The sequence below is a fragment of the Epinephelus lanceolatus genome, chromosome 2 (genome assembly GCF_041903045.1).
Source record: "Epinephelus lanceolatus isolate andai-2023 chromosome 2, ASM4190304v1, whole genome shotgun sequence".
Classification (NCBI taxonomy): domain Eukaryota; kingdom Metazoa; phylum Chordata; class Actinopteri; order Perciformes; family Serranidae; genus Epinephelus; species Epinephelus lanceolatus.
Window position 1 is genome coordinate 7,857,701 of NC_135735.1, and position 23,823 is coordinate 7,881,523.

Genomic DNA, 23,823 nt, shown 5'->3' on the forward strand with positions numbered 1-23,823 from the left:
TTTAAACTTAAAATATAAGCCAAAGTCCTGCCCTACTTCCAGACTTGCTTTCCTTCCACTAGAGGAGAGGAGTATTTCATGCAGAAATAACTGGTAGAGGACACGTTTGGGTCATTTCACCAATAACTGCAATCGATGTGTGAGCATGTGTGGAACTTAATAAAAGTTTTGGTTTGTTAGCAAAACTGATATATATAAAACTCATGTCATCATCGAAACAGCGACAAAAATGAGAAGCTAAATCTCAAAGCTCCTCATATAAAGTACATCCATTCTTTAGATTATATAGACTATATAAAAAGATGGACACATCTCTACTTCCTCCCACTAAACAAAAATGAAGCCAAAGTATCCCGGATATGGCGGATGCCATCTTGCGCTGGTGACGTCAGTGGGACATGCCAAGAACAGCTCTAACAAGAGGCGCCCAGGCGGCATACTGGTCAGATGCCCGAACCACCTCAACTGACTACTTTCGACACAAAGGAGCAGCGGCTCTACTCCGAGCTTCCTCCCCCCAGCCACCCCACGGAGGAAACTCATTTCGTCCGCTTGTATCTGCAATCTCATTCTTTCGGTCACTACCCAGAGCTCATGACCATAGGTGAGGGTTAAGACGTAGATGGACCAGTAAATTGAAAGCTTGCCTTCCAGCTCAGCTCCCTCTTCACCACGATGGTACGGTGCCATGTCTGCATCACTGCAGACGCCGCACAGAACCGCTGATCCATCTCACACTCTATTCTACCCTCACTTGTGAACAAGACCCCAAGATACTTGAACTCCCTTATTTGGGGACGTGGAAATAAGCAGTTAAAGCTAAACTCAGCAGCAAAATGAACAACTGAACATACATCAGCATCATGAGAAACTACATAAAATGACAGAAACCATCTTTGATCTTTTAGTTTGGCCCATGTCCTATCCACTAATCTGGAGGGGACAGGGTTTATGAGCTATTCTGCAACCAGCCACACAGGAGTGACTGAGATGTTATGGCTTCACTTTGAGGGAGCTGTCATGTCGTCCATCTTTCTATGACAAATATCTTTTTATCTTTACATTCGAAGCTTGTATTGAGGTTTCCGAATAAAGCCTCAAACGTCTGTCATCATATTTTGTGTCATATTTTGACAAATCAAAAAATCTCTGAATAAAATCCTCAGTTTGAATAAAGTGATTCATTGGATTAAATTATTTAGTCTTTATTATTAAATCCACTGTTTTTCTTTCTCTCTCTCTCTCTCTCTCTCTCTCTCTCCCAGCTATATTTCAAACCTCTTGGTATTGTACACGCCAGGACGTATTTTGAGGTCCTCGGACAACAGAGGTCTTTTGCGTCTTCCAGAGGCCCGGGTGAAAACTAAAGGGGACAGAGCGTTTGCTGTCAGGGCCCCGAGGCTGTGGAACAATCCACCCGAGGAAATCAGGTCAGCCGAGTCAGTGATCACTTTTAAGTCCCTTCCTAAAACAGACTTTTATCGGAGAGCCTTTCCTGATTTGACTTGAGTTTTAGGTTCATTCAGACTATCTTATATTTCCTCAGTTTCATATACTAAAATGTTTTTCTCTGTTCTTGTTTCATGTCTTGTCTGTTTTAGTTATTGACATGTTAAGCACTTTGTAACTCTGCTTTAAAAAGTGTTTTATTAGTAAAGATTATATTTAATGAATAATGTTATTTATGGTGCTGTGAGATAGCTGCTAAACTGCAGCTGCAAGCAGATCTGCTAGCGTGACCCGGTTTGTTGGCTTGTTTAGTGCGCAGGAGAAAACTAACCAACAAGGACAAATAATATCGCCGATGTTTTGCATTATCGCCATCAGCCGGAATAAACCAGACCTGCTAACCAGAGGGTGCACAGTTTTTGGGCTTGTAACAGTAAGCACTGTCCCCAGTATGACCTCCTGTGTGTAACACACTGTGGGCTCCTGCTGTGGAGCCCTCGTGGGTGGTCTGACTGCAACTGTTCAGAAATACCAGGTTTAAACAGAATGAATAGACATGCAAAATAATGTGTGATTCAGAATTTGTATGCAAACGATTCGGTACAGGCCTCAATGCAAAGTAATGAGTGACACATGTTCTGCTCTTATTGCCACTGTTCTCCACACACTATGGGGGGAAGTTTCTAAAACCATCTTAGGGCCTAAATCAAAGTTCTAACAATGAATGGTGAAGCAAATGTGATGCAGAGCTGAAACATTTAGTCAATTAACTGACTAGTCATGTGACACAAAATGAATCAGCAACCATTCTGATAATCAATTATTCATTTTAATCAAATGCCAAAAATTCTGAGGTAACAACTTCATGAATGTGATAATAAACTGAATATTTTTGATCTGGACTGCAGTTCAGACAAAAACAAGACAACTGAGGATGTCACTTTGAGGCATGTTTCATTTTAGATTACAAAAAGGTTACGAAAATAATCATTAGCCACCCTAATGTGACGTAACGTTGCATCAAGCACTACCATAACAGTCTGGACAATGAAATAATTTTGCTACTGTACTTGCTACGGCAAGAATAAATATTATTATAGCAAATGAAATTGATTTGATTTTGTGCATTTTTGCATTGTTTATTATGGTGGAGAGGGTTTAAACTAATTGTAAATGTACATCAGACAACATGTGAAAATAAGATGTCACTACAAGCACTTTTTTACATATGCATTTATGTCTTAAGAATGTTATTCATAAACCAACTGGCTTATTATCGCAATATTTTATATTATCAATAACTTGAGCTTTGTCTCAGATAGCAGGACGCCATTTCATTGGGACACCACTACAACAGTTCCTTGTTATACTGCCACAGCCTCTCTTTCTCTCACACACTCACTCTGTCTCACACACACACACACACACATGCACACAAGAAAGTGAGATGTGGGTTCCAGTGAACCTGAATCCCGAGGATCCTGTGTCTCATTTATGAATGGCTCTGGTCCTCTTACATAATCAGGCCGTCCTCTCAATCAAGTCCACTTCACTGAGACAAAGTTTGTGAATGAAAGCGGCAGCAGCCAAGGCCAACGGGCTCCTTTGCCTCATTGGATATTCTGAATCATTTCCAAAAATAAAAACCCGGCTGACGTGTTTTCCATTTTTAGCCGCACACAAGAAGATCAAAGGCAACTTCAGTACGCATCCTCAAAACATTTGGGTTTCTCTGGCAGGCTGATGTGACTGTGACTGTGACTGCATACACGGGCTGAAAAAAATACTGCTCAGAATTTTAGCTGTGAATCTAGACTCTGATAAAAAAAGACAAAATACTAAGTGCACAAGTAAAAACAATAAAAACACAATAACTGCAGACTGAGAAATGTACTCTGCAAATGCATGAAAAAATGCATTGCTAACCTGTGTCTTAAAAAAACTAATCCTCACTACTGTGACGTCATATTAATCATTATTCAGTAAAACTAACAGGTCTGACACGTCTAACAGCTTTTTCGCATTATGACATGAACCTTGAACAACAATTTCGCAAACATGAAGCAATCCCAGCAGTCTGTTCAAACTTCAAGGTTCAGTCAGTGAGCAGGCTGGACAGATGGACAGGATTCAGTCTGATTTCATAATCCCCTCCAGCCATAATCCCATCACAAGATTTACTACAGTTTACACCCGATGACAAAAAGGCTGATCATTCCCTGCCCATTCTTCATCTCCTGTGAAACGTACCACAGACTAACACACAACAGTCCGCTGTTGCAAGGACAAAGACGTAATAGTGTGTCACTCGTATGTGCTGAAGCAAAATCAGAAGACTGTAAAGTCAGTGAGGGTAAGTTATGCAAGACGGGTGTGATGCAGTACAACAGCACAGTGCAGGTTGTTCACGACACGTTCAAAGAACAAGGTGCAAAAATTACTTTGTTTTGGTGCAATCTGATGCAACAGCTCTGCCAGAAGTTCTACTTTTACCAAGTTTAAAATATTTAGTTTTTGTTGACATTGTCATAGATTTGTGAATTTAACTACACACTTATTTCTGACGTTATAGTTAAAAGGTAGAGCTGTACTATATTACAGGCGTTTCTAATTTCTTTGTCCTTCCTTTTTACATTATAAAGGGGCGGATTAGTCGTAAGGCAGTGGTTCCCAACTGGTCCAGCCACAAGGACCATATTTGTCCTTAATCATCAGTTCAAGGTCCACACAATTTAACACATTCACATCATACTTGTGTTTGTCCATGTTGCCGAACTAGTTTGCTGTCTCTGTCAAGCAGCTGTCTGTTATTCACTTACCCTAGAGCAGGAAACGGCACTTCATAGTACAATCTCTGTGCCGGAAACTCACTATACTTAAAAATAAAGTGAGTTTTTTTACAAGCTTGACACATCTGCAAGTCATCTGCGGTCCATTCAGAATGGACCTGCGACCCAATTTTGGACCGCAACCCATCAGTTGGGAACCACTGGCCTAAGGAACAGGCCCCAGTGCATGCTAGTTTCTAATAATGCACCTTAAAGGGCCAGTGTGTAAAATGGGTTGAAAACAGTGACATCAGTGGTCAAATTCTAGATTGCAGGGCTCACTCGCTCACCCCTCCCCTCGGGTAAATGACGGTGGCCTCGTAGGGACAAAAAGCCTTGCGCACAAGTTTTTCAGGAGTAGGTCTATCCTCACGAGCAAGAGACCAGAGGAGTGTTCGGGAAAAAGGCCCGTTTATTTGAGCACTCCAGAAACTCCGGTAACACTCCAGGGGGTAAAAGACTCCGTCCTAAACTCTGACTCTTCTAGCGTAACAGACACACCATACACACATACTCGTTTACCATACCGAGTGGGGACCCCCCTCCCCTCTCTGCTCAATCTCCAGCCCGCACACTGACTGACAGCGTAGCCTGTAAACAGAGCTCAGCTGTTTATTTAGCCTAGCGATATCTCCGGACTATAGCAGCTGCAATGGACGACTTTGAACGCGATTTTGAAGAGTTTCTTGTAGCGGACACAGACCCAGAGCCATACCTGTTTGAGCCGGAGCATACAGATGAGGAACTCCATGTGTTTGATGCTGAGCGGGCGAGAAGAGAGGCTGAATGCACAGAATGGGATTCAGTGCTACTGCTACCATCGTTGGGGAGATATATCATCAGGAGGAAAAGCGCCGCAGAGAGTGCATCACAAGGAGTGAAGTTGCGTCTTCTTTCCTCGCAGATGACGGTTCGGGTTCATTCTCTGCTGTTGCGTGGTAAATGTGGTCCATTCGCAAACTTTATAACTAAAAAAAACTTTTCACTTCTCTCTATCGACAAACTACTAACACTCTCTGCTGTTTCCTCCTTCTTCCTTCCTTCCTTCCGCTGTCCTCGTTGGTTTATTTATACACGCGAAACGCGTTCTCTGGCTGGCTGGATTATCCGCTCAGTCTGCCTTACATACATGGCGGCGCAAGATGGCGACCTCTCTAAAGCAAGGCCCTTGCTATATATATATATATAAAAGCATAATTATAAGGCTACGAAAACCAAACAAATTTTATTTTATAGCGATTAAATACTTGCATAAACATATTAATGGGTAGAATATTCAGATTCAGAATCCGATTGACAATAAACCATGCCAAATATTACACACTGGCCCTTTAACTATCATATATTGTGTCATCTTATGATTAAATAGAGACTTTACATGGGAGAGCATCAATATACATATTACCAAAAAATCATCACTGCATATCTGACAGTTAAGTTATAGTTTTTCTTTTTTTTGTTTTATAGATTGCTACTGACTATTTAGTGGGTTTGCCGTTTTGAGGGCATATTAGCAAATGATGTTTTTAATTAATTTACTTGAGTTTTTCTTTAAGCACCGGTGTATTCCTGAGGTAGCAAAATGTATATTTTGCAAGAGCCCTATCTCCATCCATCCCCACGGGGCCCACTGCGACCACACTGCCTGCAAAGTCTACATTTATGCACCTGGAGCAGAACATAAGAAACTCCTCTTAATATACTGCAGTTCAATACAATACCAACCATGTATCTAATATAGAATTTCTCTGTAAAGTGAGTACATTTTCTCTTATAGAATAAAATAAATAACAAATTCAGAAAAAAGGTGGAGTTCTGACAAAGACTGTTAAACTACATGAGTATTATAAGCATTTACATATATTTTATATGCAGGAAGTGTTTTATAAACTCCTCAGAGCAGGTTGGTCAAAGGCTTGCAGCCCTTCATTGCTCAATGGCTTGTTATCTATAGTTGATAACCTAAAAGAGCCCAGACTAAAGGTAAACGGTACAAACTATTTAGTACAAAGAGTATGTTTGCTGTTGCTACAAATGATTAAACAATAAATCAATGTGTTATTGCAGAATTCAACTGGAGGCCAGCGGATCTGCTGTGTATATCACTTCAAACTGATGCTGGATGTGGTCAGATGCAACAGAATATATCTTTCAGCCAGAAGAGGTCAGTGAACAACAGTTAAAGCTTCATGTTCAGTTAGTCTGTCACAGCAACACAAGATGATCTGGGCAACGTTTTCAAAGTGCGAGAATGAAGAACCAACAAAGTTAAGAAGAGGTACAATGTCATTGAGTAACATTACTACTACTACTACATTTTTGTGAGTTCTACAGACAAACACTGTTTATTTTCCTACATTTTGACCAGTTGGATTCACATCTGGAGAATGAATGGCTGATTCATTACAAAAACAAGGCAGAGACATTATCCTTAGTTTCATAAGTAATAAAGAGACTTTGTTTCCTTCAGTTTCAGGCTCAATTTGATGCTCATCTGCACGTGCAGGGTCCCCCCAGGATTTTTCCACTCAAATTTAAGACTTTTTAAGACCTTTTTAAGACCACATCCAATGAAATTTAAGACCAACCTCGCACCTATTCTGGCATACATTTATGAAATAATGCAAAAAAAAATCTGTCAGAATAACTAAGAATAACAGCATAACACAGGGACAAATAACAATCACTTATTTTAATAAACAATAGTGTGTGCGTGCGCACGCCTGTGTGCAAAAATATTACAAATAGACTTACTTTGAAATGTTTTAGCAGGTCCACCGCCATAGCATGGCCCATGAACTCAGAGCCAAAATATCTTGAGTGGACGCGGTCACCAACCCAGTAGCGCAGATGAATGTCCAGCTGTTTAGTTTTTGTACTTTTGTTTAGACTTTCGTCAAGCATGACCACAAATCCAGACGCCTTATTGACCTGCTCGGTCAGTTGTTTGGTGATGAAAGGGGCCAGACCAAACTTAGTAATATAGGCAGTCTTGTTGCTCCCACATGTGAAAGTAGCCGCGATCTCTGAGTCGGGGAACATGACTTTGAAGAGCTCGCGTGGTGGTCCGATATCGTCTTTAGTGTCCACGTCACCTCTGCCTTAAGCGTTGGCGTCGAGCCACAAAAAGCTCGTATGTTACCTGGCTGTGTGGGCTCGGTGCTGCTGGCAGCCGAGGTGACTGTTGAGGTTAGCGTCGGGTTTGCCGCGCAGAACTGGGATATGGGTGCCTGCCTCCGTGTAGCTGGTGAGCATGCTAAATGTTTAGCACTCTTCATGTGCGACTCCAAGGCCATATGTCCCATTGTGCCGAGCTTGATTTTTTTACGGCACAGGCTGCACTGAGCCTCCCACTCATTCCCTGGTACAGCCTGAACCCAGTCATATTTTGAGTCACTTAGCCACGATGGATTAAATCTGCACTTGCCCATCCCAAAGCTGCTGCGCGAGCGACGACCTCGGTGGGTCAGCGGCTGACTGTGCACGCTCCAGCGTAACGCTGCGTTCCATAAAACTCGGAAATCAGGATTTTCCGACCTCCTAGTCGAAACAGTGCATTGGAACGCCACCTCATGTCGGAGATCGATAAAGTCGCAGAAAAAATCATTTTGCAGCGCAACGTTCCAAGATTTTTTTTTGTTAGTTTACTTAGTATACAGTTATGTTGTTGAGCTGTATCATGCAGATAAGAAAGGAAAAATTAAGACCTTTGAGAATGAAATTTAAGACTTGTAAACAAAATTTAAGACCTTTTCAAGGCCTTAATTTAGGGTTATCAAATTTAAGACTTTTTCAAGTTTTTAAGACCCGGCGGGTACCCTGACGTGAACCACCAGGAATCTAAACACTGACACTGCTGTACCAACACACAATTTGCCATGAACAGGCCTACTAATAACAAAATTATCATAATTATAAGAAACTGACTGACTCCAATAAAAACTCTGGTCATTTTTGTCTGGTATGATGTGTTTGTATGATATCTCATTTCATTCTCAGAGTATGTATTTTTATTTACTGTATTAGGCTATTTATGGGTTTTAAGGGTAAGTAGTATATTACACTGAATGTACAGTCTACTTTTTAAAGTATATGACAATAAACTTGAACTTTATTTTTTTTTTCAGTCAGAAGTTACATTTTTAAAACAGTTCACACACAGGGCTAACATGAACGTCGCTGGCCAAAATGACACAGACAACATGCAACCAAAGAAAGTATTTCCATCAAAAAACACAACTTATGGTCAAATGAATACGTTCTTTCAATCAATCGTTGCTCGGTGGACGACAAAATACAGCTATCAGTATGAACCGGTACAACCTTATTTTAATTTACTGAAATGGAAGTTTGTGTAAAAAGTCACCCTTTAGAAAATAAATAAAGTTCAAATTCTCCATCCAGTTGCATTTTTTAAATATCATAGATAAGCAAATGTACATGATATGATAATATGATATGATATTTTTAATATCACGGTATACCATAAAACCAGCAAACGACTGCAACCATAGTTGTATTCTCTTCTCTGAAGAGGGTTTTACTATAGATAACAAACCCTACTGAAATGCGGTTTAAAAAAAGAAAAGGAAATTTTCTCAGAAAGTTTTCCTCAATCTTTTCATTACCTTTATTATTCATTTATAGGCTTGCAAGTAGCAACACTGAGGTGGCATCTTTTATCGATGGATAAAGACTAATTGCTGATTGAAGAATTGCGCAATGTAGTTTGACACAGGTGCATCAGAGCAGGGGTGCCAAACTCATTTCAGTTCGTGGACCACATGCAGCCCAGTGATCTCAAGTGGGCCAGACCAGTACAACCACTGCATAATCACCTATAAGAGTGTAAAGAAGTACAATCTGAAAATCCATTTACAAAACAAATGATGACAGCCCGCGATATCATAAGAAAATGTGCAAATTCAAGTCAACAGTATGCCTCAGTTTTTCCACATTGAGTAGGTCTACTACTCACTTTCATTACATGTGAATTATTTTTTGATATAATATTTTGCACAGTGTTTAATATCTTTGAATATGAGTACAGTACAGTACATTAAGTATTCATTGTATTTACAGAGAGCTGTATCCTGGTCAAAGTGGAAAAGCCTCTGAGGCAGCATTTTACATGAGGTGTCTACTCACTGTTTAAACCTGACACCTCTCACAAGTGCAAAGTCATCTAGTGGGCCGGTTCTGGCCCCTGGGCCCTATGTTTGACACCCCTGCATTAGAGACTTACATCTATACAAGTAATTTCTATCAGCTGTGTACACACAGTTAATCTAACAGAGTTTTGGGTCTTTCTTTTTTATGTGAACCGATTTAAAAGGGTGTGAAAATGTGTGAAACCAATAAAATCGTGTTAATACATTTGTAAGAGAAGACCACTAATGTGCTACAGAGGTGATAATAAAGATTTAATGGTTTCCGGTTTCATTAAGCGTGTCTTAGCAAGGGAGGAAAACTGTAATTTTATCAATGGAAACGTCCTCTTTGTTTGCAAATGCTGCAGAACATGAACTTAAATCACATTTGAGATTGTTATTGTCTCCGTGCTGCTTCTCACCTGCCCATTTCCCCAGCTTGGTGGGTGACACGAGCCGCCCGTTGCCCAGCACCCACACCCTGATCCCGGTCAGCAGCCGGCACACGGAGCACACAGAGAGCCAGGCCGCGGTCAGAGCACCGAGCCAGAACAGCGGCGTCTCCACGGCCTTTAAAACTGCTTCTCCGCTCGACGACATGACTGAACCACACACGCCTCTGTCTGTTTTATCTAACAACAGTAAACTATGCACTTAGAAACTCTGTGTTAATGCAAAAACAAGAGCCCAAAGTGCAAATGCACGCGTAAGGAGGATTGAAAGAGCTACTTCCGCATTGGACGCTTCCGCATTAGCGCTTGGGTGTCTGCGATTGGCCCGTTTTCTTCTTCTTTTCCTGCTTTCAGAAATCTGAGTTTTACTACCACCTAGTGTCATACCAAAGTCATCACTGTCACCAGTCCCGTATTTTGTTAAAAAGAAATACATATAATCAGTGGTGTAATATAACAAAATAATAATATTTTGTTATAGTAAACTACTTAACTATTTTGGGAGTATCTCTACTTTACTTGAGTTTTTAATTTTCTGTAAACACTCATTTTTATTCCCCTACATTTCCAAAATAAAAATGTATGTTTTTACTCCTTTATATTTTCCCTAAGCACCTTTGTTACTTAAAACAAAATAGGGAAGGAACGAAGGACAAATGAAAGAATGAAAGAGAAGTAAGAACTGAATATTGATCTTCCTTCAAGTTGTGGAAAAAGACCTCATATTTGATTAGGTGTAACATAGGCTCCATTTTGAAGGTGGTGTACATGTTAAGAGGAAATAAAAATCATAATTCTCAAAATTCTGACCTCTTGCCTTTTTATCAAAATCATTTACTTGTACTTTTACTTTCAATACATGAATAGATTTAATAAAATAGAATTACATTTCATGCTTTAGTACAATAAATATCAGATACTTTTTATTTTTACTCAAGTAATATTCCAATAAGTGACTTTTAATTCTTCCAAAGTCATTTTCTCATAAGATATCTTTATTCTTACTCAAGTGTGGCTTTTAGAGACTTCATCCACCACTGCATATAATATAGTGTAAAATATATGTGGTGTGGCTTTTCCTCAGCTGTTAGGTTATTTAGCAATTTATGCTTTTTGTCAAGTTCTCTCTTAAATCATCTTTATCTTACTTATAATAAAAAATAACAATATCAGTCATCAAGTTCCACCCTGCATCTTCTACAGTGAGGTTTAAAGATGTTTTCTTAACAGGCTGAAATACCTTGTTTGAAAAGACAACAACAAAAATACATGGTGAAATCCCAGTTGTCCATAATTATGTATACTATGTGTGTATAATACTGTTTTTCCTATACCTAACAGTCAGTGCACTGTCCAATTTTACACCTCTGGCGTGTGTCTAAGTGAATTCTGTATTTGCTCTACCGAAAACCAGCAAATTATATTGCAACATTAAGCTTAATTTCCTTCATGTTTTATTTGTTTTATGGAAATAAATACTGAGATGTGGTGAGGGTTTTTGCAATTATGAACAGTATTCGTGAAATATACTTACAGTACTGTGAGAAATCCATTAACACACACTCTTAGCACGTACACCATACTCACCCTGAGGATTTGTAAGAATTATTTTTGAGTGTATATGAACAAAAGGGGGTCTAAATAGTGAAACTGTCAACAAACAACCCTTAGTCAGGATTCTTTTTATGAAGTAAATATGTTTGTTTGATTTTATAGTTTCCCCAGCTACATGTATGATCCTTTTAATTCCTTTTTTGCTTCATAGAAGTTATAAAGACATAATTGAATTTAACTTAGTATACAGGCACACACACACACACACACACACACACACACACACACACACTCACTCAGGGCGTACGCAATTCAGCCAAGTGGAGCAGACAGCAGTGGTCCATAATGTGAGAGTGAGCGTTACATAAGAGCATTGCATCTAAAAATAGAAATGCAGCAATGGTAAACAGGAGTCTAAACTGTTGGCTCTAAGCTTTCAAAGGAACCTGAATGAAATTTAGATTAAAGCGCCATCTCGGACGTAAATGGACCAGCTGCTGATCATAACCATGAGAGCCTGCAGGCGAGTGCAGTGGGCCTGATGTCCACGTGTGAGTGAGTGTGAATGAAGGCTGAGAGTTCAAACTGTTGCACTGATGACTTGACAAAACATACAAAATATAGTTTGTAAATATACATGTATTAAATGTATATGGACTTTTTTTTTAATCACACAACACGGTGCAGAACAGGCACCACATGTTTATGGAAAGCTCCTTGTTGTTACGTCTATTTTGTTTGCTATTTTTGAGAATGGATCTTACTGATAAAGAGACGTAAAGCTGCAGAGATTTACAACTGTGTACACTGAGAACAAATGTTTGTGATTAAAAGAAACACACACACTAAAAGAACACCTAATTCATAGAAAATAAATAATAATTTAAATAATACACTTAATAAACTCTGCTCTTTGTGGGTTTTGCAGGACAATACACACTTTATTAAATCTGTCTAAATGTGACTCACAAACAAAACACAACACATCATCTCCACAGGCTTTTAATAATGTTTATTTCAATTGTTATTTGACAACAAACGTCACACAGGTACACACTGATTACACTTTTCAAAAACATCATACTTCAAGTGTTGCACATGCAAAATCAATAAGGACACATGGCAGAGGGTTTCACACTGTTTTTATTATAAAGCTGCTGTATAAAAATGAATAAATCATCATTAATACTGAAACATATAACACGTTCTTGAGCAAAACACACACAGGTAACAGCATACAATAAAACTGTCCATCCATCCATAGTGAGAGCAAATTGGGTGAATTTACTGTCGACACATTCAGTCATTTTTGGGGTATATTTATGATTAGGGTTCATTTTTTTAATCAGTTTATCTAGGTTTTTCATACAGGCTGTAAATGTTATGATATATTTGAACAAAAAAAGAGAAAATTCATGACAAAAAAAGACAGAATGAGATTAAACATGAAATTAATTTTAACAAGTAGAGAGCCAAGAGAGCACACATGGTAAGAGGGGAATAAGAGTGTGAAGTAAAAGGTTACACACACACACACACACACACACACACACAGAGGACACACACACGGACGCACATTGACTCCCCTCACACAACTTGCTCTCTGCATCTTGTTTCTTTTTGTCATCTGTTCTGAATCTGATGATAAAGTTTAAGATAATTGAGCATTTACTGAACCTGCAGTGAGAAGACGTGGTTGTGGATTTCCGTTTCGTCAGTGTTAAACATGTGACGGCTCGCTGTACATCTGAAAACTACAAACAGTGGGATCAACGTGTTGTTGTTTTTTTTTATACAATGCTTGTTGATTTTATCTAAAACATTTCTGCCTGATGCAAATGCAGGAGCAGAACATGTGTGTGTCTGACAGGTGCTTGGTGACACTTGTGCAGAAATGTCTCTGTAACATTTCAATAAAATAATCATATAGATTGAACACACACATGTAATGCAGGCTGCTTTAAATATTTGTACATGAAGGGACACATGCATGCACCTTATTTAATTTCAGACTGTATTTATTTAAAAAAAATCTAAAGCTTTTCTCTCTTTCTATTGGTCCTTCTCTCTCTCACACACACACACACACACACACACACCTGCAAAAGTAACACTACAACATGGACGCACATTAACTCCAAATACACGTCTTGCTCTGTGTTTCTTGCTTTTCAGAAAAAGATGTGGTCACTGACACAGAGAAACAGTGATAGTAATGTCACAGCAAATAAATAAATAAATGAAATAAAATAAAGGACAGATTGAAAGAAAAACTAAGAGATGGCATATCTTGATACATTCAGCAAAAGTGTAGTGAGTTTCTTCACACACAAAAATGAAAATGCAAAAATAAATTTAAAAAACTCCAAATCACCTTCTGATGCACAGGACAAGGACAAATATGATGTGACACAAACAATGTGACCCTGAAAGAGAAAACACGTCTTTACTCCCTGGATCTAAACTCTGTACGTTTATGTATAATTTTAGTATTTCTATGATTTCTCCAAATTTTTAATCTGATCGTCTTTCTACGCCCAAGTTGTTGCTAATTCTGCCCTTTTAGCAAGTTTTTGTCACGACTCTGCTCCTCACAAAACCATGCATGACAGACACAGACTGTCTTCTGACCAGTGTGTGTGTGTGTGTGTGTGTGTGTGTGTGTTCTAACTTTTGTGCCATTGTTATTACTTCTCCTTTAAGCAGGTGAGCTGATTAACAGGATGGCCTGGAGGGGAAGTCTCAGGGAGCAGTGAGGCTTAATCACATCCTCACTCTCCCGAAACAGAAGCTGTCTGCTCTGTGAGCTGCTGGGCTGCTCCACTGGAGCTGAGGAGGGGCTTCGCTTATTGCTCCTGGGCGTACATGAGAGCCCAGGGACCCCAAGGGTCAGGGGCCTCCAAGCCAGATCTCCTGTGAGGTGACTCTCATTCAGGTATTTCACAGGGGTCATTCATTCATGTTGGACTACAGAAAATCTTAAATACTCTCAGGACTGTATCATATATCACCTAAAGTGTGTTCAGGTCACTGGATGTGTACAAACAACACACAGTAATCTAAAGACTGATGATTTTTAGTACTTTAAGTTACAAAGAGCGCTGCCAGTGTTTGCACGCTTAAATATTATGAATGTTTGATAGTCAGCACAATGTCGTGTTGTGACATGTTCTCCTTGTTGTGGTGCCGAGGCTGAATAGAACAAAAGAATTTCCTTACATGGCTGGCTCATTCTTAGCTTGAAATAATATGTAGACGCCTGTTTTTATTGCCAATAATAGTGATAAGCGAGTCTATTGTTGCCTTGTTTTTTTTTTTAAGGAAAAGTTCCGTAGACGAATTTCCATTTTTGTAATATGAGGTGATCAAAAAGAAGATGAAGAAGAAGACCTAAAAGAAGAAGATTTTAAATGCAGCAAATTGTCAGGGTGACACACAAGATGTAAAATAAATGCAGCGTAGTGGGGTCACGTTCACACTGCATGAGCATGTTGACAGCAGTTTACACTGATCATAATGAAAAACTATTGTTTACTTCCCTTTTACAGTTTCCCCCTCACCCTGTGGATTCCACCTGCTGACGTCACTGTGGTTGGGTCACTGCTGCCGTCCCCCACCGTGGTGTGTGTGACGTAGAGAGGAACCTGTGAGTTCAAAAGGCAAGAACAACAAGAAATACAGATAATATAAACAAACAGAAGCAGATACATGATCATGACACAGACAGCTGCTCCTGATTAGGAAGGAAAACTGATAAAGCTTTTGAACACAGTGATGCATGGTGAGTGTGACGGGAAACCGTACACTCACAAAGGGCAGAAGACAACCCTGAACACATGGAGAACATCCATGTGTTGCATGTTGGGTATGTATAGAAAAGGTTGCGTTTTCAAACGTGCATTTGTTTTGACTGCTGATTTGAGAAAAGGCGTATTTGAAAAAGCAAAATATTGAAATTGCAAGAAAATTCAAAACCTGACGTGAGTGCACTTCAGGTTTCTGCAGCGCTTAAATGATTCTAATTTTCTATTTTACGTCCATTCAGAAGACTCAAAACCCCAGAATCCTGATTTGGTTGAGGGGTAAATGCCTTCACTATTTCTTTAGACATCACTAAAAGCAAATCGCAACAGCTGATTCCTCTTCTGTCTGTCCAACATTCAGTCTACGTCCCAGATGTTAAACCAGCCAAAATATAAAAATCAAAACACATAAAAGCTTCTACTTATGAGCATGTTTGCATTTTCATCTGCTTGTGGAAACACTGCATTTTGAAGATACTGTGAAAATATACATCAGCCAAAAAAAAAAGGGGGCATCACAATTCCATTTAATTCTGATGCAGAATCATTAATCAATAAAGACTATTATTGTTTATAATAATGCAGGGTTTTGATAAATTCTCCACATCTGTTCCTCTTTCAAACATGTTTATTTATAGCACAATAGAAACCAACATTGTGCTGCATAATTAGGCACATCACAAGCATAACACCAAACAATCCGAGGGCTGCTGAATGAGTGTACACTGCTGTGTGAGGTTGGAGGTGCTGGAGTGTGTTCTGAGGTGCAAGACAATACTCCTTGTTTTTGTGTGTTTTCCCTATTTTGACCTGTGGCCTCACTCACTTCCTCGCAGCTGGAGAGGATTTAAATGCATTTAAAATGTGTGACATCGTGCTATTACAGCTGGGCTGTGTGAGTGTGTGTGTGAGTGAGTGTGTGTGTGTGTGTGTTGAAAGCTTGGGTCACACTTGTACACTTTGTGAGTCCAGACCTCGGTGTTACACAGCAACATCACCGAGCCTGCCTCAGAGTGACTTCTCAGTCCCAACAACAATCAACGACGTTCATATCCTCCACAAATGCTTTTTGGGGTAAGGGCTTCCCAGATTCATGTATGCACAGCAAGCCCAGACCGCAAAAAGATTCGTGACGGACAAACTGCTCCAGCTCCAGCTCCCAAATCCACATCCACTCCAGTCCACGACTCCTCGGGGGTCTTCATCCCTCAAAGTGTTCCCAGATAAAACACCTTGTGCACGAGGGGCGTCCATGCACGAGCAGCTCATTTAGGGTTTCATCATCCGCCGAAGGTGTAGCCACCAAAACTGGAAACCCAGTGGATTGGCATTGCTTTGCAGCAACACGCAGCCTTGTTATTAAAAAGAGCGGCGATGAGGAGAGGCGGCATCTCATTGCCGTTATAGACTTTAACACGCAGCAGAGGGATGGCCGCGGTTTCATTGGACAGGACGAGTCGTCATCTACCAATAGCGATGCAAAGGAAAAGAGCACCTAAGCAGGAGGCCAAAGCACCTGACAGTTTCATTACTTCCCCTCAACATTCACTATGGACACCAGTGCGACATTAAACCAAACAATAACCATTAACACATGTAAACACAGCAGATACTGATCAGATGTGTGGGCTCCTGTTTGTGGATCCTGTTCTATAGTATAAAAAAACACCAGCTGAAAGCGATCAGCGCCTCCAGTGTCATTAATAGTAAAGTTTTCTTTATTTGCAAAGGGTTAATTTGGCTCCAGAGCTCCAGCTGCCGAAGCAGGGGCCCCACCCTCGCTCCGTTTTCATTGGGCCGTCCAGCCTTTCATTCGTGGACGCGTCTCCCAGCCGGTCACGATTCCCCCCATCTGTCTCGAGCGCACCGGAGCCAGACGCCACTGACGCAGCACGCGCCTTACTCACTTTTAGCAGTCACGACTCGAGACTCATCGTGCACAAAAGGGGGAAAAAAACAACTGCAAACAAGGATGGGATCGTAAAGGTATAGCGCTGTATCTGAGGCGGCGAGCTGCAGGGAAAAAAATCACTGACATCTGAGGCGGTGATGGAGCTGCACGTTTAAAACGGCCAAAGATCGAAAGAGCAGCATATCCTAAAAGGCTTTAATGTGAAACCTGGCGCGTGGAAGTTATCAGAAATGTCCACGGTGCTATTGTAAGGATGCTCCGTGCGAGAGAGCAAAGGCAGTCTTAAAGCACTTCAGCACCACAGCCAGAGGACAGCTCCCCACTCACTCCTAAACCATCCTGAAAATCACCCACAAAATCTTTCTGATGGAGAATTAACAAACACACAATGATGAGATCAACTACAGCAAACTGCCTGACTACACATCCACCCTTTTTAATCATAACTGAGGGTGATTCCCGTGCTGCACACACAGGCTGCTTCCATTCCCCTTCGAGCATGCTGCAAAAAACATAGCAGAAATCCACACAAAACACTCATGACACCGCGTTTCTCTCCGCGCACATCCCGCCTTAATCAAACATTTGCTGCTGCCCTACGTTTTGCAGCGGTGTGAATAAAGAGCACACACAGCCTTACCCAAGAAAGAAGAAAAGAAACAGGTGCAGCTAGAAGAGAAAGAAGGTTCACACAACTCACCATTGTAGCAGCGGAGCCTCCTGTCAAAAAAAGAAAAAAACAGGAAAAGTGCCACAGAGGAGAGAAAGGGGCACAAAAAGCCAGTTTCTCCATAAAATATGCTCTGGCTTTTCGCTTCTTCAAACTGTGCACACACTGTACTCTTGAATGGTGTGCCTTTTATAGGAGTGATGCCCCCTATCTATTTCTGGATCACGATCCAACCCCGTTTCTATTTTTAGCTCGCGCGTGATGAAAAAAGAAAAGCTCGCAGAGGTTCCTTGGAGGAATTTCGAGCGTGCAGCGTTTGAGAGCTGGCGCGAGCTCCCGCGTTCCTCCCCTCCCCTCCCTTCCCCTTGCGCGATAAATGCGCGTGCACGCCCAGCATCTCCGCTAATAATGATGCTGTGGAAAACTGCACGCCCGGATTTCAGCGGAATCATGGAAGTGTGCAGAATTCGGCTTTTATTAATTTACGGTTTGCCGCTGAACGCACGGTGGATACACCCCCCCCCCCCCCCCCCCCCTCCACCCCTAACCACCACCCCTTTACGCGCACACATACACGCGCGAGCACAGACGCCCCCACCCAATCAAATTAGAAAAATTGTGGCTAAAATCCTCACACAGAGATATAACTCTGTGGCACATTTACGCGTGATAAAATGATATTTTTGTTATTTTTACGCGGCCTGCTTTTTATTTAACTCCAGAAGAAATAGAGGAATGAAATAGACTTCCTTCCCCTGGGGGCTGCGTCAGTCACTATTGACGTCAGGTGGAGAATCTCCCACTTTGAAGGTGGAAGCAGGAGCCTCCGTTGCCTATAAGGTGGCTAAAAACCAGCGACGGTCCAATGAAGCATCCACTGAACGCGTAAAATAGCAGAGGATAGGCTAAAGAAGGCGCAGCCCCCTCCTCCTTTAAACCGGGAAGGCCGTTGTTTGCTGGCTGTAGTCAAACCTCTCTTTCATGTCACTGGAAGCAAAGGAGTAGCACTATACACAAATATAATGGGGAGTAAATCATGAGCTCTATTGGCCTCCATGAGACAACACCAAATGTTGGATTGAAGCTGTTATTTTACGCATTTCCCCTCATAAACCGGCTCTTATTTTAAATCTGTAAAGGTGGTTAAAATGACTCCGGGTTGGGTTTACCCTCCAGCAGACCCAGAAGTGGCCCTCAGTCAGTGTCATGATGCAGAGCTCCACAAAAAGGTGGAAGGCTCATTACAGGCTGCCGCGGTCTCAGTCCTGCAGACTCCCCCTGCACAGGGCAGAATGCTGAAACGCGTAGTAACGGAGCGGCGCTTGGCCGACCGATGATGCTATTTTTAACTCCCATACTCAACATGCCTGGCGCTGCGGGTTTCTCTGCTCAGGGTAGCCTACTACTGTACGAGAGGCAAAACATAAACACAGGACAGCTTCCAGGCGCAAAAGCTGGCCGGATCTGGTTTTCCAGAGCAGAAATAGCCAAAGTATGGAGCAAAAATAATCCTCGTCAGATTATGTTTTCTTCTTTATCAATGTATCTCTTTAAGAATGAGACAACCTGTAGGATTTTCACGGCATTACATTTACAGCGTGTTTATTTTAGTGTTGAAGTTTTGCATTAGTGAATGCATCATGTCAGGAATTGGTGTGTTATGAATGCAACAATGATTTACACTGAAAAAAATAACAGAGCCTATTTATAATGCATTATGCAGACAGGTCACATGCGCATCATGCACACCAGTGGACCTTGGTGTGCTGTGACGAAATAGGAGGGTCTGTGATCATAGTGGGATGATACCAGGCACTCAGAGGTTGTCCATGTGAATACATGAAGCCTATGACGTAGCAGCTCCTGCACGATTGATAGTGAGATGGTTGCAAACAACAAGGTCAGCTGTGAGTCTATCCTGACAGCTTTCAACCCCCCGAAGATCAAATTTGTTCCTGGTGTAAAATCAACATTAGTGCTCACACAAAAAGCCAAAAGCAGAGGTAGAATCTGAAAGAGTCTCCAAATAGGGAGAGTGGTAGAAACACAGAGGGCCCAAAGTGTGAACTCACACAACAGAAAAAAAGGCTTCAACTTGACTTTAGCATCAGTAACTCCTAGGGCTGCAACGATTAGTCGACTAATCGACAATTAAAACAATCGGTGACTATTTCAGTATTCGACGAATCAGTTTGAGTCTTTTCTCATAGAAAAGTACTATAAAGTACCCCAAAATACTCTTACTGCAGCTTCTTACATTCAGATATTGGCAGCTTTACACACTCTCCCATGACGGTGAACTAAAACCCTTTGGCGTGAGTATGAAACAAGACATTAGATGACATCGTTTTTTGGTTTGGGAGAGACAGACCGACATTTTTCAACATTTTAACACATTTTTCGATTAAATGATTCGTCGACTAATCGAAGAAATAATCCACAGATTAGTCGACAATGAAAATAATCGTTAGTTGCAGCCCTAGTAACTCCTGACTTGACTTAGATTTGAACCTCTGGAAAAGAAAGACTTGATACCCTCATGAGCATTAGCAGGGTTTCTTTATGACGATTCAGATCGATAGCCTTTCAATCACTTATGTGCAGTTTCACTACTTTCTGTATACCGAGTCATCATCAGGGTTGTCCATACATTTTGGTAAAAGGTTTATAGATTATATTATATCATATTATATTACTACTATTACAGCATCACTTGTGCAGCTCCTGCGTCCAAGACAAATTTAAGTATAAAGTATATACAATAAAGTATATTGTATCGTATTGTATTGTATTGTATGGCATTGTATCGTGTCAGATTTGTCTCTGAAACTGAGTATAAATATTTCAGTTTATATTATCCTCCTGAGACCCTGTGTCCTCATATAAGGACATCACATTTTGGGTTTACTGGACCTTAAACTTCATTCTACTTAATTTAGTTGTCCTTGTTCGTGGACACTTTTTTATGCCATCTAGTGGTAGTAAGAGTACAATACACTAATCCATGTAAAAACAAGATGGCGGCCATCTCTGCCACGTCAGTCTGCAGCCGATCCCGACACAAAAGTGGACAAGGTCCAAAACCTGATCAGATTTTATGAATGAAACTTGTTTATCTATGATCAATAAAGTTTGTAGTTTGATATGGCAACAGATTTGACCAATTTTAGCAACAATTAAAAGTTAAGATGCTGTGAATTAGGAAGTACTCATTTGAGGACATCAGGACTTTGTTGTTGTCTGGTTTGAGGACACTGGGACTTAGTTATCATTGACAATGATGAGTTTCTTATACTCTTCAGGTCCTACTGATCCCAAATAGCTAGGAGAAATTAGAAATGCATACCAAACAAAAGTTCAGGGAGCAATACTTGTGCAGCTCTTGAGTCCAAGATGAATGTCTTTACGGGGACTATAAAGTATATCGCATGTCATATCGTATCGTATTGCTTTGTTTGTATCGTATCATATTTGTCTCTGAAACTGAGTGTACATATTTCAGTTTCAGTTCAGGACAAACACCTGTACAAACGTAGTTCAAAGGGACGTCTGTTTGGGTGTTTGTCCTACCTGTAATTAGCGTAGACACATGGACTGTGTAAAAATAATAGACATAGCCACTGTGATGTCACCCATTGGTTTGTGGACTCCTGTATTGAAGCCTTGACTTTGGCATTTTGGCTGTCAACTTCTTGGTTTTTGGAGCCAGAAGTGACCATTTTTGGCTGAGAAGGTGGAGCTGTGAAGGATTGAGGGGTGGATCTGATTCATAGGCTGTAGCGACGCCTCGCAGACAGCCTGTCAGTCAGAGTAAATGATTAGAATAGATGAAAAAATTTTGACTCAAATTTATGAATGTTGAAATCAGCTACAGAGACCAAAACTGTTTTTGTATCAGACTGTGAACACATTTATTTCTGCTGTAAAGTCGGACATTTTAACATGGGGGTCTATGAGGATTGACTCGTTTATTGGAGCCAGCCTCAAGTGGACATTAGAGGAACTGCAGTTTTATAGGCACTTCCATGTTGGCTTCATGTTTTATTCTCTGAGGTTGACGCTTGGGTGAGCATTATATAGGCAGTTACTTGACTGTGAACCATGTCTGGGCTGATGAAAAGCCTCCAAATGTTGCCATCCATTCTGCATAAACTTGTATTGTTTCATAGTGGCCAGACGTGGTTCCTGCCTGTCCTGAAGTGCATTCAGTGAGCTTCCTGCTTTCCAGACCTCTTAGAGTGGTATACAACCTCATGAAGCTGTTGTCCCACCCAGCATGGAGACACCTTGTGAGGAGGTGAAGGAGCTGGTGACTGATGATGGCGTTTCGGGGGTTTGTCATGAAAATTCTGAACCCCCCTTGAAGGATATGTTGAAGGCACGGGTTCGGCTACAGTTTTTTTGTGCTCATGATTTGGAAAATGTGAAAGCTGTTTTCAACTCTTGGATAAAGCTAGTAAGGTGGGGGCTGAAACTGTATTGGTCCAGACAAGTGGGTTGGGGGTTGATCAGCCAATCAGTCACTTCTTTCAGAAGTTTAACTTGAACCATTCTAACGTTCTAAACACTGGGAGAGAAGCCCTGGTCCCCATTTGGACAATGCAACATTTTGACATGTATGTTGTTGTCAACCATGTCTCCTTAAAATTACCTTTGAAAGTTGCGAAACTGCTTTCTTAATGATGTTGTTGTGGCAATATAATCACTGGCTGGTTTATGTTCAGAGACAATTTTTCTCACAGGTAACTAAACACTACATTGTGGAGACTTCGGGCATACAAAGTGCAGGACCTTGACACCAGAACTCTGACTCCTGTCTTAGGTTAAGGCAAGAAAAACACTTTGGTTAAGATAGGGAGAGATAGCTGCTGCAAGTGTAGTTCCACTGCTGATGTTTGAGAAGCAATATTTTACAGTATCATACATGTTGATGTTAGATTGATCCTTGCTTGAGAACATTTTAGAGACAGGAAATTGGTGATGCGGCGGGAGCCTGATTGTAGATATTGTCGAATATTTTTTGGCGGATGCCATTTTTGGCTTCTGTCCGTATGTACATTTTTGGTATGGATCCTACGCATTGTTTTATAAATGAGACCCCAGGTCTGTAACCTCAGTGGTGCAGCACACAGCATGCTGAGGAGAGTGTGACGTCATCATTTTGGAGCTGTCCATGGTACCAAAGCAACAGTGAAGTCAGGACTGAGTTCAGATGAGACAACTGTTCTGTATTGCATCAGCTGTTCCTACAACATACAGTCATAAACTACACAACCAACCTGATTCAGACTGTAGGAGAAGTAAAGAGGGCGGGGAGACAAGAGGTAGGGACTTTGGTGTTGTTGTAGGGACTCCGTGAATGTCTAGTGCAGTATTTAGATGAATTTTAGCCAAAACACAAGAGGCAAACAGTGGAGAAAATAGATTCTTGCTACCTACTACTAAGCAGTATGGATTTTAAGATCCTTAGATGCACATCCTCAGTCTCTTTTTGTTATGTTTTTTTTTCAATCTGAATTGCATAAACTTACTGTAAAACTTCATTATAGCCCAGGCCACTATTTGCTTAAGTCACTAAACTCAACAGGCTTGTATTTGAGACAGGTGTCTATATAGGACAGGCCTTTAATTCCATTTACACAAAACTGTTGCTCAGCAAAGATGGAAAATACAATTAAATGTGTAGCCAACAACCTGTTTTATACATCCAAAGAAGTTCTGTGAAAATGAACTGCTTGGCAAGACCAGACCCAGCCTCTAATTGAGACAGGCCTTTATTTGTCAAAATGTGTGGCAACACCGGGCTAGTAAAAGGGACTGGGCCTTTAATTGGGACTAGGCTTTTAATTTAGGTTTTACGGTGGATCAGAACTGGCCAGAGACGGTTTATTTTTTCTGTATTTAAAGGTCCAGTGTGTAAGATTTAGGTTGATGTATTTTCATAAAATGGAATATTGTAAGTATGTTTTATTTAGTGTCTAATCACCTGGAAAAAAAGAATCACA

The 23,823-nt window shown here is 40.8% G+C and overlaps 1 protein-coding gene across 2 annotated transcripts in view; it reads right to left on the minus strand.

The window, feature by feature from the left end:
* The window catches only part of hsd17b12b (hydroxysteroid (17-beta) dehydrogenase 12b), a 31,200-nt gene extending 21,017 nt beyond the window's left edge, over window positions 1-10,183 (minus strand). For both annotated transcript variants that reach the window (XM_033622102.2, XM_078173524.1), the window contains exon 1: window positions 9,850-10,183. In XM_033622102.2, coding sequence (XP_033477993.2) covers window positions 9,850-10,027 — 178 coding nt within the window. In that variant the 5' untranslated portion in view covers window positions 10,028-10,183. The remainder of the gene's footprint in view (window positions 1-9,849) is intronic.
* Window positions 10,184-23,823: the final 13,640 nt, after the last annotated feature.